The sequence below is a fragment of the Lutjanus erythropterus genome, chromosome 16 (assembly GCF_056507025.1).
Source record: "Lutjanus erythropterus isolate fLutEry1 chromosome 16, fLutEry1.hap2, whole genome shotgun sequence".
NCBI lineage: Eukaryota > Metazoa > Chordata > Actinopteri > Lutjaniformes > Lutjanidae > Lutjanus > Lutjanus erythropterus.
Window position 1 is genome coordinate 16,482,659 of NC_139332.1, and position 13,956 is coordinate 16,496,614.

The 13,956-nt window shown below is 40.8% G+C and overlaps 1 protein-coding gene across 1 annotated transcript in view; it reads right to left on the bottom strand.

The window, feature by feature from the left end:
• Positions 1 to 13,956, bottom strand: part of col1a2 (collagen, type I, alpha 2) — a 23,009-nt gene continuing 9,053 nt past the window's right edge. Inside the window, exons 20-50 of the mRNA XM_084739970.1 lie at positions 13,861 to 13,914; positions 13,620 to 13,718; positions 12,985 to 13,038; positions 12,759 to 12,857; positions 12,588 to 12,641; positions 12,434 to 12,487; positions 12,243 to 12,296; positions 11,560 to 11,613; positions 11,248 to 11,292; positions 10,128 to 10,226; positions 9,902 to 10,009; positions 9,746 to 9,799; positions 9,604 to 9,657; positions 8,129 to 8,182; positions 7,942 to 7,995; positions 7,685 to 7,792; positions 7,429 to 7,482; positions 6,235 to 6,288; positions 5,933 to 6,094; positions 5,663 to 5,770; positions 5,066 to 5,173; positions 4,428 to 4,481; positions 4,227 to 4,334; positions 4,042 to 4,095; positions 3,611 to 3,718; positions 3,089 to 3,142; positions 2,700 to 2,807; positions 2,081 to 2,324; positions 1,703 to 1,887; positions 1,360 to 1,602; positions 1 to 1,071 (exon numbers count right to left, since the gene is read on the bottom strand). Of these exons, the coding sequence (XP_084596096.1) occupies positions 925 to 1,071; positions 1,360 to 1,602; positions 1,703 to 1,887; positions 2,081 to 2,324; positions 2,700 to 2,807; positions 3,089 to 3,142; positions 3,611 to 3,718; positions 4,042 to 4,095; positions 4,227 to 4,334; positions 4,428 to 4,481; positions 5,066 to 5,173; positions 5,663 to 5,770; positions 5,933 to 6,094; positions 6,235 to 6,288; positions 7,429 to 7,482; positions 7,685 to 7,792; positions 7,942 to 7,995; positions 8,129 to 8,182; positions 9,604 to 9,657; positions 9,746 to 9,799; positions 9,902 to 10,009; positions 10,128 to 10,226; positions 11,248 to 11,292; positions 11,560 to 11,613; positions 12,243 to 12,296; positions 12,434 to 12,487; positions 12,588 to 12,641; positions 12,759 to 12,857; positions 12,985 to 13,038; positions 13,620 to 13,718; positions 13,861 to 13,914 (2,889 nt within the window). The 3' untranslated portion in view covers positions 1 to 924. The remainder of the gene's footprint in view (positions 1,072 to 1,359; positions 1,603 to 1,702; positions 1,888 to 2,080; positions 2,325 to 2,699; positions 2,808 to 3,088; positions 3,143 to 3,610; positions 3,719 to 4,041; positions 4,096 to 4,226; positions 4,335 to 4,427; positions 4,482 to 5,065; positions 5,174 to 5,662; positions 5,771 to 5,932; positions 6,095 to 6,234; positions 6,289 to 7,428; positions 7,483 to 7,684; positions 7,793 to 7,941; positions 7,996 to 8,128; positions 8,183 to 9,603; positions 9,658 to 9,745; positions 9,800 to 9,901; positions 10,010 to 10,127; positions 10,227 to 11,247; positions 11,293 to 11,559; positions 11,614 to 12,242; positions 12,297 to 12,433; positions 12,488 to 12,587; positions 12,642 to 12,758; positions 12,858 to 12,984; positions 13,039 to 13,619; positions 13,719 to 13,860; positions 13,915 to 13,956) is intronic.

The following is a 13,956-nucleotide window of genomic DNA, read 5'->3' on the forward strand; positions in this document are numbered from 1 at the left end:
TAGTGTGTTTTGGAACATTGGACATGCTTTATTTCAGAACTTTTCACAATTTATTTAAACATCTCACATATACAAAATAGGTACAATAGACTTTGTGGTGTCATTTTTTGAGAGAGAAGAGATAGGCGGCCGAAAACCATTCAGAATTGGATGAAATTATGTGCTGTCAGTATGAACACTCTGTGTGGGGGTTGAAGAGTAAAAAAAGCCTGAACAAAAAACCAAAACAAAAAAAAAAACCTTCTAGACAAAACAAACAAAAAAAAAAAGAACAAAACAAAACAAAACAAAAACCAGACATCAGGTTTAGGAACATTCCACCTGCTTAAAGTGGGGGAGCATCAGGGGACGAATGCAAGACTCCTCAAAGGTCAATACAAAGTAATACAGTAAAAAAGTGGTTTGCTCCACAGCTGCATATTAGCACCATAGATCTCTGCTTCAAGTAACTGAGCACCTTCCGATACGGGACAAAGCTTGAAGCATTAGAAGTCTTAACATCTCTGTTGTGGACCCAGGTTGTGTCAATAGTATTTTCTTTAGGTACAGGCATGAGGTAGTTTAAACCTTTTTTTCATGGAAATTGTGGTTTTAAACCTCCTCTTTGGAAGATATACAAAGACCACAAAGTGATGCATACTTTCAGCGTTTTTATTACACTTCTTTTATTTTTTACAAAAGGATGACATGATGTCCCACAACAAGGTGTTTTCCCGCGTCCCTTTGGGTTGCTGTATTAATTTGCATTGCACAAACGCTCCGTTCAGTCCGTTCAGTCCTCTCAGATAGTTGCCCATCTTAAGCAAGTGGATGCGCAGAGAGAAATCAGCATTCAGTATAAAAAAAACAACACAGAAAGAAGGGCAGAGATTTTGTTTTTTCGTTCTTTCTCTCTTTTTTGGTGTTAATTTATCATGAGTCTATTTATTTGAAACAGACTGGGCCAATGTCCAAACCAAACTCCTGATCAGCTCCACCAATGTCCAAAGGTGCAATGTCGAGGATGGGCAGGCGAGATGGTTTATTTGTTCTGTACTCAATCACTGTCTTGCTCCACTCACCAGTGTGTCTCTGCAGGTGTAGGGAAAGAAAAGGAGTTTTTAGAATAGTGGCAAAATAATACAACACAAAACCCCCCTAGAAATTATGAGAAAACACATTTCACTAGGCATTCACTAGGTTTTTGAATTCTGAATCAAATTCAGACTTTTAAGTTTAGAAATGAAATAGTTTTGCCAGCCTATAACCTTTTGTTGAGAACCCAATAAGAAAAGTAAATTATCTCAACAAAACATTATTATTTAGTAAGTAACTGAAGCAATGAAGGTTATAGCAGCGACCAAAGAAGAAGCAACTCACAGTGCAGCCATCCTCCAGCACGGAGAAAGTGAAGCGGCTGTTGCCCTCGGCCCTCAGCTCCACATCGTTGGAGCCCTGGAGCACCACAGCCTTCTTCAGGTTGCCACTCTCATCATCCATGTAGGCAACGCTGTTCTTGCAGTGGTAGGTGATGTTCTGGCTAGCCTGGTTGGACAGCAGGCGCATGAAGGCGAGCTGGGTGGCCATGCTCTGGGGGCTGATGGTCTCATCGTTGTAAGTGAACTGCGCAGAGGACAGAGGGACAGTCAGTATTTCGACTATAGAAAATAAAACATTATTATTTGTTAGTTCTTGGGTGCTTGTGAAGTAAAATATGTCTCACCTCGGTACCACCGTTGATGGTCTCTCCGAACCAGATGTGCTTCTTGGTCTCTGTGCTTCTGAACCAGTTCTTCTGGGCAATGCTCTCAGGGTGGGCGTAGATGCAGGTCTCGCGGGTGGAGAAGTCGCAGAAGACCTTGATGGCATCGTTGATGCAGCCCTGGTTGGGGTCAATCCAGTAGAATCCTACACAGAAAGAGAGTCAAAATTTAAAACACAGCCTGTTCACCTTGCTGTTATCTGGCAAGAAATACACAAGTATCCACAGCCATGCTATACAGCCCTGCTGTATAATGGTAAATCGAGTTTTAGGCTCCCAACCTTACTAAATGTAGAGTTATATGTGTGCCATGGGTCAATCAGGTTAAGGTGATCTTACCGCTGGTCCAGTCGGGGTGGCTGAGCTTGATGTCACGGCAGGTGCGGGCAGGGTTCTTCCTGGATCCCTCGGGGGTGAGCAGGTTCTCGATCTGAGTGTTGAGGGACTTGATGGTGGCGTCAACCTCGTAGTCCTTGGCTCTCAGAGCGGGCTGATCAGCTCTGTACTCATCGTATCCAGAGACGTCGTATCCACCACCAGCAGGGCCGGGAGGTCCAGGCAGACCGGGAGGTCCGGGGGGACCCTGATAATGAAGAAGAGAGTGGATTGAAGCATAGATCACAGGTGTAGTTCGATCCTTTGCAGAAGATCCTTTACTGTACAATGAAGCTAATGGAGTCTTGGTTACAAAATCACCATAAGAAAGATGAACACTTGAACACACATCAGCATGATAAGAACTACCTAAAATGAGAGAATCTTTGGAAAATATCCATTGATGTGTATTTTGATTTTTTAGTTTGGCCTTTGTCCCCTCTATTAATAGGGAGGGGCCGGAATTTATGATTTATACTGCAGCCAGCCACCAGGGGGCAACTGAAATGTTTTGGCTTCACTCCTGAGGAGCTGTCATGTTGGCCATCCTTATGTCAATAATAGACAAAATAGATGAACTTACAGCAGGTCCAACGTATCCAGGGGGTCCACGAGCACCAGGAGAGCCAATACCACCGTGTGAACCAGGTCTGCCATCCTTACCAGCGGGTCCATGGGGTCCAGCGGGTCCCTGAAGAGAAGATCATCACATATCACAATCACATATTTGTCCTTTTTGGGAAATATATATATATAACATATGACTGTAAATGACAGTATCTGAATGTTCTGTCAGCTTTAGAAATGTTACATGAGCTCTAAATGTGGCTCCTCATATTATTGTGAACAATCTACATACGTTCTCTGCTGTGGTATCAATATTTCTCCTATTTCTGCGGGAAATGGTGCCTCTGAATACAGGTGGAACATGAAAACTACTGGTGCATTGTGGGTTATTATGATTCCACTCACTCTGGGTCCAGCAGGTCCAGTTGGTCCAGCAGCTCCAGTGTCACCGGAGGGTCCCTGAGGGGAGAGAAAGTGGATCATTGAATGACATGATATGATGGAGTGCTTGTAACATAATAATCATTATTAATAATAATATAATAATTGTCTTGTCCCTATAGGTATAGGACAACCATTATGTGGTATATAGTTATACTATATGAAGTGCTAACTTGATTTGATGGAATAATAGCTTGATTACTTATATTAATTATTTATACTTTTAATGCTATTTATATATTTTATGTTATGAACTACTGCTGTTTTTTGTACATTTGCCTTTAATGTCATCATGTCACATGTAATGCCATTGAAATTGAAAAAAAAATTGATTAATGAGACTTTTCTTGGCATGCAGTGTTTACATCATGGTGCTATTAAAAAAGCAAACCCCGCGATGTATTTGGAGTCCATGCGTATCAGGTAGATATCTGCACATGTAGCTGTACGATTATGTGTGCATTATGATGGCGTGGCGACACTCACAGAAGGTCCGGGCATTCCCTGGAGACCAGGATGTCCACGCAGACCCTTCATGCCTCTCTCTCCCTTATCTCCAGCACCTCCCTTCTCACCACGGGCTCCAGCAGGTCCCTATAACACACACACACACACACACACACACACACACACACACACACACACACACACACACACACACACACACACACAGTCAGAAATGGCATGTTTAGAGCTGTAACGACTGGTCATTTAATTGAGTCATTGTCAATTATTGAACTAATCACTATTTTCAATTCAATTCAAGTAATCATTTTCAGTTCTTTAAGAAAAAATGCCCAAATTCTTTGATTTCAGGAATGTTCAGACACCAATGCCCTGGAACTCTGGTGTGCTTATAGTAAATGATTACTGTTCTATGTGCTATTTCTGTGACTATATGTATTTATTGTACTTACAGCGGCGCCTCTAGCTCCAGCGGCACCAACAGGTCCAGAGGGTCCTCCGGGACCCTAGAGACAAGGAAAGACAAGAATAAAAGGATGAGTGAAACAAGCAGATGGTCATACCCTACAGCTGTTGGTACTCGGAAATTCTGTGATGAAAATAATCTGTCTTTTGATGAGTTACAGTGTTTACTCACAGACTCTCCGCGGTTTCCAGGTCTTCCAGAAGCTCCAGTGGGTCCAGCAGGTCCGGGGGCACCAGCAAGTCCCATGGCACCAGAAGGTCCGGGCTCACCACGGTCTCCCTAAAGAACGGTGATAAATGCATGTCAGGCAAGAGCATGTGTGTGTGTATATTCGGTATGCAAACATCCTTAAAGTGTATTAAAGGACATTACCTTGAATCCAGCGATACCAGGGCGACCAGGGGGTCCATCGTTACCAGGGTTACCCTACAGATGGCAAAGAATATTACAGTTTACACAACCAAGCATCTGTTATACTTTTATATCAGGTGTCAGGTTGTTGTGAGTCTATGGAAAAATCTTCAAATGAGCTGTTTTTGTGCATCCACTCAACTGAGTAAAACCAAGAAATCCAAGTGAAGGTTTTTTGCAGGTCCCTTAAAAAGTATAAAATCCAATAATCTCAAATTTAGGCTCTAAAATGTCTTAAAAAGCCTTAAATAAATGGACAGGCCTTAAAAAAATGCATTGATCACACTGTAACTACAAAATGTGAGTGTGTGTGAATTAAATTGAGTTGATTATTGAGGATAGTTTAAGGTGGTGTTGTAATGGACTATATTACACTGAGAGGTGATTCTATTTTTTTGTCCTTCCCATTGACATGCATGAGGCAGAGTACTCTGAAAATAATGTAGTCGAATACAACACCATCGCTAACTATGACCTCAATGCTAAAAGAGTTGAATTAACACCTACAGCAAGTGCAATAACTCTTTCCACACTTGATCACAGGTCACTACTAACAGGTCATCACAGTGCAGTGTGTAATTGGTTTGCTCAGTCCTTACCTCACGTCCAGCCTCTCCCTGAGGTCCGGTCATACCAGGCAGACCAATGTTTCCAGAGGGACCACGGGCTCCAGGGGGACCAGCAGGTCCAAGTCTACCAGGCTCTCCCTTTGAGAGGACGCAGAGAAAATCACCGGGTCAAACACGGTCAAAGAAAGGTGCAATACTGTGTGAGATACGATGCATGTTTGACCTCTTTTGCAAGGATTCACGTGTTCATTCGAAAGAGAATTGCTAAATTGATAAAATTTAACTGCCAATATGCATGTGAGACAGTTCCATCATGTTTTATTCCTGTGCAATAATTACATCCATACTACTGCAACTATTCTTGTGACATAATACACCTATTATAGTGCAAGTTGCATTGTATTTTTTTCTTATTCTAGATTACTAGATTTATTTTAGTATTAGACACATTTGTGTCATGTTCATTGCACAGATCTGTAGTAGCACTCCTGATTTCATTATATTCTGTATAATGACAATAAAGGCTTTCTATCTATCTTCTATGTTGGAGATAAAGGGCTTTATGGGTTTGAATAAATTAAAAATGCTTCTGAGATGGCTGTACCATCAGTCTTAATTTGTACTTACCAGACCACCAACACCACCAGGTGAACCACGATCTCCTCTAGCACCAGGCAGACCAACGAATCCCTGAAGTCCGAGAGGACCGCTGGCTCCAGTAGCACCAGGAGGACCCTTAACACACACAGACCACATGTAAATACACTGAGGACAGAGATCTGTGGATCTACATGACCATAATACTGATATAAACTCAGCTGTATGTATTAATCCAACTTTTGCTGTTTTCAAAATTTCCATTTTTTTGATTTTGACTGAAAAGGGGCTTCAACTTACAGGAGGACCAGACTCTCCAGAGGGTCCCTTCTCTCCGCTTGCACCAGGGGGTCCGACCATACCCTGCTCTCCAGGAGGACCAGCGGGACCACTGTCACCACGGGGTCCACGAGGTCCATCCTTACCAGAGGGACCAGCGGCGCCAGGGGGTCCAACGATACCCTGAGATGGTGAAAAGTGGAGGAAGAGTGCGTGAGTGACGCAGCAGTGTTTGAAAAAGTTACCTATGTAATCAAGTGTATTCAGCGTGAGTTTGTATGTGTGTGTTTACTCATGATTGCAAATGTAAAATCAGGACTCACAGCGGGACCAGCAGCACCAACTCTGCCAGCAGCACCAGGGAAACCAGTCAGACCCTAGCAGACGAAACACACACAATCAAAGGTTATACAGTCATCAACAATGGAATAGAGTGGACATCAGAGATAAGATAAGGGTATTTTATGGCCATATTTCACAGACGAAAAATAGATAAAATAAAGAATACAAAATGTTCCATTTCATGAGCTTGAGATTTTGACATTTCAAAAAGATGGCTTCAGATGGTGAGGTGAGGTCAGAAGTACTGCTGCAGCCTGCAACTGCATTTATTCTCCATAACAGAGCTAAGGAAGCCACTTATGGAAGGCTAGAAGGAGAAATTAGCTCATTACTTTTTAATTGATTAGCATTAATTGATTTGAAATGGCTGAGGTGTGTGTGTAAGTGTGGCAGGTAAATGTTTATGAAACAGTGCTTAAATCTCAGTGATAGAAGTGTGACAGCCCTCTTGGCCTCCTGGTTGAGCTGTCTTTCCCTTTTAGAAGGAAAGCAGGAAGTACATCACTGATTATAACTTGTGCTGCTTCTCCTCACAAAACACTACTGATATGACAAATTTACATTCTTTAAATTGCTCTGTTTAACTCATATTTGGATTAATTATTATATTTTGTCCTTACCTCGTCTGAATCTGGAACCTCTCACACCCCTAGACCAACTAAGTACGCAAGTACACACTTAAGCACAATTTAGAAGTAGTTGTACTTTACTTAAGTATATCTGTCTTATGCTGCTTTATATTTCCACTCCATTTGACAGTTTTAGTGACTAGTTGCTACAACAGATTGTAAAAGATTAAACCAAGGCTTCTCAACCCTTTTGGCCTCTGACGTGTTATATAGAGCAGTGTATACACACATTGATTCTTCATTATTAATAATCGAATTATGTCATATATAAGAACAGATCAGTCAGAGGGACCAAACCAGTACTTTTACATTAATATTAAAAATACATTTTGCTGCTAATCCTTATGTGCTTTTACTTAGGTGGGATTTTCATGCAGGGTTATTTTTACTTTGATGTGTTTTTCTTTTACTTAAGTAAAAGACCTGAATGTGTCTTCCACCACTGTTAAGTCTGTGTTCATGTGTCTGCACTGTCATCTTTTTATGGATCTTACAGACGCATCAAGTAGAATGAGGAGGGATTACTTTTTATGTTTCAATACTCACAGAAGGTCCGGTGTCTCCACGAGCGCCAGCAGGTCCAGCAGCACCAGCAGGGCCCTAGATCAACAGACAAAGAAATCAGACACTGACCACTTCATATTCAAAAACTACAATCCTATATTTTATCCCAGAGGGTTTTAATATAATCTCAGTACAAAGCTAGTACAATTTGAAATCTGTCTGATATCTCAGTAACCTATCCCAGTCAGATTAGATTTGCCAGGGAGTAATGCAGGTGCTTGGTGTAAATGGTACTAACAGCAGGTCCAGACTGTCCAGCGGGTCCAGCAGGGCCAGCGGGGCCAACTTCTCCCTTTCCTCCACCAGGTCCACGCTCTCCTCTTGCTCCGGGCTGACCGTCAGCACCCTAGAGTAACGGGACTGGGTCAGTATCTGGGCAACTGTGTATATGTGTGTATGTATTTGTGTGTTGATATGTGTAATAATGACATCCTGGTGCTATCTTGGACAGGATTTGTGTATAATGTAATACAAGGTGATTGGCTGCTGGCTTACAGGGGGTCCAGCGAATCCAGAAGGTCCAGCAGGTCCAACCTCTCCACGCTCTCCCTGTATGTGGACAACAAGCAGTCAGTCAGAAAGACGCTTCAAACTGTATATAAAGGCTCCAGGTTGCCTTTTAAGGGTCATTTAGAGTGAATGTGGTAATACGGGTGATATTTATTATAATAAAGCGACTTACAGGGCCTCCACGAGGTCCAGCGGGTCCAGCAGGTCCGAAGGCACCGGCCTCACCCTGGAGGAGAGAACAGTGAGTGTTTCATTAACTTAATATTGTTTCATCCAACCATAAATTCATACACACGAGCAATGTTTGACAATTCTCAAAATCAGCATTATTTTAAATGTACTTTTGTACATTTATTTATAGCCGTGGAGTCTATTTTACAAATTTTGTTGTCTGATTATTCAAATTAACTTTGGTCAACAGCTAATAAATTTGAAAACTTTGAAAAATAGCTGATGTGACTGCTGAAAAATGTTTTGTAATGCCCCTGGAGTCACTGGTGCTGCATCAGGAACAGGAAGTAAAAAGAAAATGTAAAAAAATAAATAAATTCACAAAACTGACTTTTCAATCTTATTGTGCACAACAGAGTATCATCTCTGCCATTCAGAGGGGGGTGGGGTGGAGAGGGGTGCTTTCAAAAACATGTATATATTAATTTATTTTTTTAAATCTACATTTAAATGTTTGACTAAAAACATAAATGATTGTAGGTGGTAGAAAAAAAAAGATTTTTACCTAGATTTTGATTTTTGTTTGACTAAAAACAACAATATGAGTAAAAACATTTATTTGATATATTTTTAGGCAAGGATGCAGAGCTGTGCTGCAGGGAGAAAATAAACCACTTTCAGTTTTACCTTTAAAAACTTGAAAAAACAATTTCAGTGTTCTCCAATTAAAATGTATCAAAGTTGTTTTGCTGCATTTATTGTGTCATTACCAATGCCATGCTAGATCGAAGTCAAGGCTAGATACACATTAGACCTTTGACCCCAAATTTGAGAGGATTTTGACTAAAGAAATCCCTTTTGAGTATTTTTTTTTATGTTTGACGGTTAAAAAAATGTCTTTGTAGTCAATCAATGGTCAGACTAGGATCACCATAAATTACAATTAATCAAAATGGCAAAACATATTTTTTCTCATGTTACTCCAACTTCCAAAAATGTGATGAAATAAAATATTCTCTTCTATTCTTTCCCAAGGACCCTACTGGTTATCAGACCCCAGTTTTAAATCCACAGTATTAGATTATGTTATAGTGGAGCCATTGCTGTAATACTATGAAATAGCCATTAGGTGGCAGTGTTGAGGTTCTAACTCTAAATATATACTGCAATGGGGATAATTGCCATTATCTCCTACAGAGTAGGATGTCCAAAGATATGATTGATCAGTCAAGAGAGAATTTCTGACTAATTTTATTTCAACAACATGTCTTAACGGTTTTCTTTTGTGGGTCACTGATGCGAGAGTCTATCGGCCATCTTGAATAATGATGGAGGAAGCCATGTTTAGGCTATAACTCAGTTCCATAACATTAATTAACTTGTGTTACAGTGTTCGTCCTAAACACCTTCATTCTGATGGTTGGTGTCGTTATTAGTTGTTTTGTGGTAAATAATATCTATACATTAGTTACTTACCTTATCACCATTGGCTCCAGTGGGTCCGGGAGGTCCAGCGGGTCCGGGCATACCCTAGAAACACAGATGAGAGGACACTAAGTCTACTGGCTACGGTTTTTTATATGAAGTGCATCGAAAAAAATTAGAGAGCTGAACTTACACGGGCGCCATCTCTTCCAGCGTTACCGTCAGGTCCTCTGTGTCCAGACTCTCCCTACAGGTCAGAGAGAAAGAGAAGGGTGGAGGTTGGAGACATGGGTTATTTTGAGGGATAAAATCCTGCTTTATTTGCAGGTAGTAGATTTTTGGAACTTACCTTCTCTCCCTTGCCTCCAGGGGGTCCAGCAGCTCCACGCTCACCGGGCATGCCACCAGGTCCCTGGTGTCCAGGGGTACCAGCAGCTCCAGCAGCACCAGGCTCTCCCTGGAAGTAGATGATGGTTCATTATTTATTTATTTTTTTGCAGAAAACACACATGCTTCTATAAATACATGATACATATTCTGATTTTGCAGGATTCATTCTTTTTACACAATCTTACCTTGCCACCATCAGCTCCGGGGGCTCCAGCGGGTCCACGGGGTCCCATAGGTCCCTGAGGTCCAGAAGCTCCAGCAGCACCGGGGTTACCACGCTCTCCCTGGAGAATCACACAGAGGGAACCAGTGGTTTAATGTGCGTCTGTATGTGTGTTTTAGAATATATAACCTGCCACAACGTGAAAGTTTCTGTTGGGAAGAATTGACTTTGACTATATGAATGATTTGCTGCTTTTTACTAATATTGAAAAAGCTCAAAACTACAAAATAATGGGTCTGTGCAACTGTGCTATGTTCTGCTATGCACTGGCATCAATACTGCATAAACGCACATTACAGCTTTATTGTTTGGGTATATGGTTGTTATGTATTGTATGATATAGATTTTTACATATTTCTCATTTGCTATTTTTTTCTATATACAGTACCAATCAAAAGTTTGGACACACCTCACACTCACTCATTCATTATTTGTACCAACAGTGTGCAAAGCTGTCATCAAAGCATAAGCTGGCTACTGAAGAATCTGAAATATCAAAGAGCAAAAAACTTTTGCACGCTTGTAGGTCGACAGGTGTGTAAGAGAGGATTGTGGTTCGAGAATAAAGAGCGAAAAGACTCAAACACTTTCTTCTGCATTTGCAATCAAAGATTTAATAACAACAATGGTATTAAGTCTTTGATTGCAAATGCAGAGGACAGATTGCAAAAATCTCTGTTTAGATTCTTAAACATATTTTGCTTTGTTTTTACAATTTTTGCTCACTACATAATTCCATATAATTAAATATTTCATAGTTTTTGTCTGCAGTATTAATCTACAATGTAGAAAAATAATACAAAAAACATTGAATAAGAAGATGTGTCCAAATGTTTGACTGTTATTGATATTATTGTTATATATTAATATATATATATATTAATATAGTTATATAATGTTCACATTTTTACATGCTTCTTATTTATATTTTCTGGGTTTTTTTTTTCTATTTTTCTTATAATTTTCTATGCTTGTATGTATTTCTGTCCTTGCTTGGAGCAGCCGTAGCGTAACCATATTTCCCTTGGGGGGTCGAAAAGTGTTTTTCTGATCATGATTCTGATCATGATAGGTGAACTTACCTTGGCACCAGCAGGTCCAGCAGCTCCCTGGTCTCCTGGGACACCCTGTAGAGACACGAATGATCAAATTGAATTTAATTAATTCCATAATTCAATTAATTACTTATATGTATTATTTTATTTCATCCATCTATTTTATTGTGTATTTTATTCCATTAACTAATATTGACATTATCTTCATTATTGTTCTTCAGCAACACATGCAAAATGTCACGCCAGTGAACCCTATTGAACTCAATTGGACTGAACGGACATGAATGGTGGGTTACAGATGTCCTGCTTATCCTACACTTGTGTGTGTGTATTACTTACTCTGTCTCCGGGCTTGCCAGCCTCTCCAGCACCTCCAGCGGGGCCAGGCAGACCCTGAAAACATCAAGCCACAACATCAGGACCAATGCACTCAACAGACACTGTTCTCTAAAATGTACACCTGAGGTAAAGTTGTTAATAAAACCTGGAATTAGGGATGTATGATATATTTTTTTTCAGCCAATAGCAATAAGATAACTGATAAATTTACATATAACATGTAGCTTATGCACCCTTGAGGAGAAGAGGCTAAGATGCAGTGAGCAGAGACGGATGATTTAATGTTACTGACCGAACCAAATCTAACTGACTGTCACAACAAAAATAAAGCATAATTCTGACTCTTCAAATGTTCATAAATTTTTTCAGCTAAAGTGCATCAAAAAACAAATGTACTTCAGATTTTATGAAGCATTTTGCTTAATTAACATTAGAATGCTTCGACATAATCTGTCAAATCAGATATTATTATAGTCAATATTTATCAGCTATAATAATTGGAATAAAAATAAGATTTATTATCATCCCTGCTAGAAATCACCAAAAAATCACAACATTGGCTTGAAGGGCAGGAAAAACAAGGTAGTGAGTTCTGAATAACTGAAAGCAGCCCTGGACGGTGAAGTTTCCCACAGTAATTTTGCTTTTGATTGTTTCTATAGAGCCAGAAGACGGATACAAACCTGGAAGCCAGGAGCTCCAGAAGCTCCCTGCTCTCCCTTCTCTCCAGCACCACCCTGTAGGGAGAAAGAGAGGAGGTCAATGATGGTCGCAATAACAAAATCATCTCATAAATGTTGTATATATGTCTCAGAAAAAGGGACAAATAGCATGAACCATGGGCAGAATGGATACAGTAAGTGAGGATACTTACAGCAGGTCCAGCGGGGCCAGTGGCTCCATTGTTGCCATCAGGTCCAGGGGCTCCCTAAAGACAGGAACATGATGACGTGTTATAACATCTGACAAATAATGAAGATTTTATCAGTGAGCTACAGTGGAGTGCGTATTTGTATGTTTTGACTTACTCTCAGTCCAGTGGGGCCAGTGGCTCCCTTCTCTCCAGGCTTGCCAGCCTCACCCTGCAGGAGACAAAAAGCAGATTATGACTATGATAAACTGGAAAAAAAAACAATACATACATATATCTTTAAAGTTCTGAATGCTCATTTTCCAGTCTTGGCTTTATTTCTACTTACAGAAGGTCCCTTGGGTCCGGGGAAGCCAATGTTTCCGGGCTGGCCTCTGGGTCCAGTTGGGCCGGGAGGTCCAGTGCGGCCATCTAGTCCAGAGGGACCCTGGAGGAGAAAACGGGAAATGCATCAGAAAATCATCCGCATTTATTTGAGCACACATATCATAAACAGTACAGAATGAGGATGTCTGTGCCCTGAAGTAAAATGTGTAATATTCAGATTTACTTACAGCAGGTCCCTCCTTTCCTGGGGGTCCAGAGCTGCCAGGGCTTCCGGGGAGACCCTGTGGAAAATAGACACCAGTGAGTCAGCAGCTTCAAGTAACTTGTTGCAAGCTCACTTTTAGGAGAGCTACCAAATCCTGGTTAATTCAGCAACAAACCTCTTTTCATGTCTAGTTTTTAAATGTAATGTCTTCAAATGTGTGCATTAGTGTGTCTTGCTGAGCTCAGATTTTATTTCAGCTTTATCATATCTTTATCTTACCTTAATTTTACCCCCCAGTTTCGATTTCTTATTTTTATGAAAGGCCTTCTAGAGACAGGTGTTGCAAATTAACATCCGCTATAACACTGTGATACTTGCACAGTAGCCGTTTTCAGTTTGTCTATGTATACTGTGTCTGTTCCTATCAAATAAACCCTAAATAAATATATAATTGTCATTAATTTGTACTGTTATAGCTGACCACTTGGGTCATCATAGCAAAACCATTACACTACTGCTCCGAGCTACTCTAACTCACCTATTTCAGTACAGGCCTCAGGCCTGCTCTCCTTTTAAGGTGTTTCTGTGATTTATCAGACTCAGAGAACTCAGATCCCTGCATCATTGGTTAAAAACAGAACTTAACATAAGACTCACCCTGAGACCAGCTGGGCCAGGCTCACCAGCACGACCAGCATCTCCAGGGGGTCCACGGGGTCCAGCGGCACCAGAAGCACCACGAGCACCAGGCATACCCTATGAGACAGAGACAAAGAGATGGAAAAGAAATGAGGAAGAAGTTTCATCTCATGACTGAAGGTTGACTATATTTTGAAGTAGAAGAGACGTTTGTACTTAAATACAGATTTATGCTGTTAAAGTGCATGTTAACACTTACAATGGGGCCACTTCTTCCCTCAGCACCAGGCATACCACGGCTGCCAGGAGCGCCCTAAAGAGAGACACACAGGCAGGAGATTAGCAGGTGATTCAT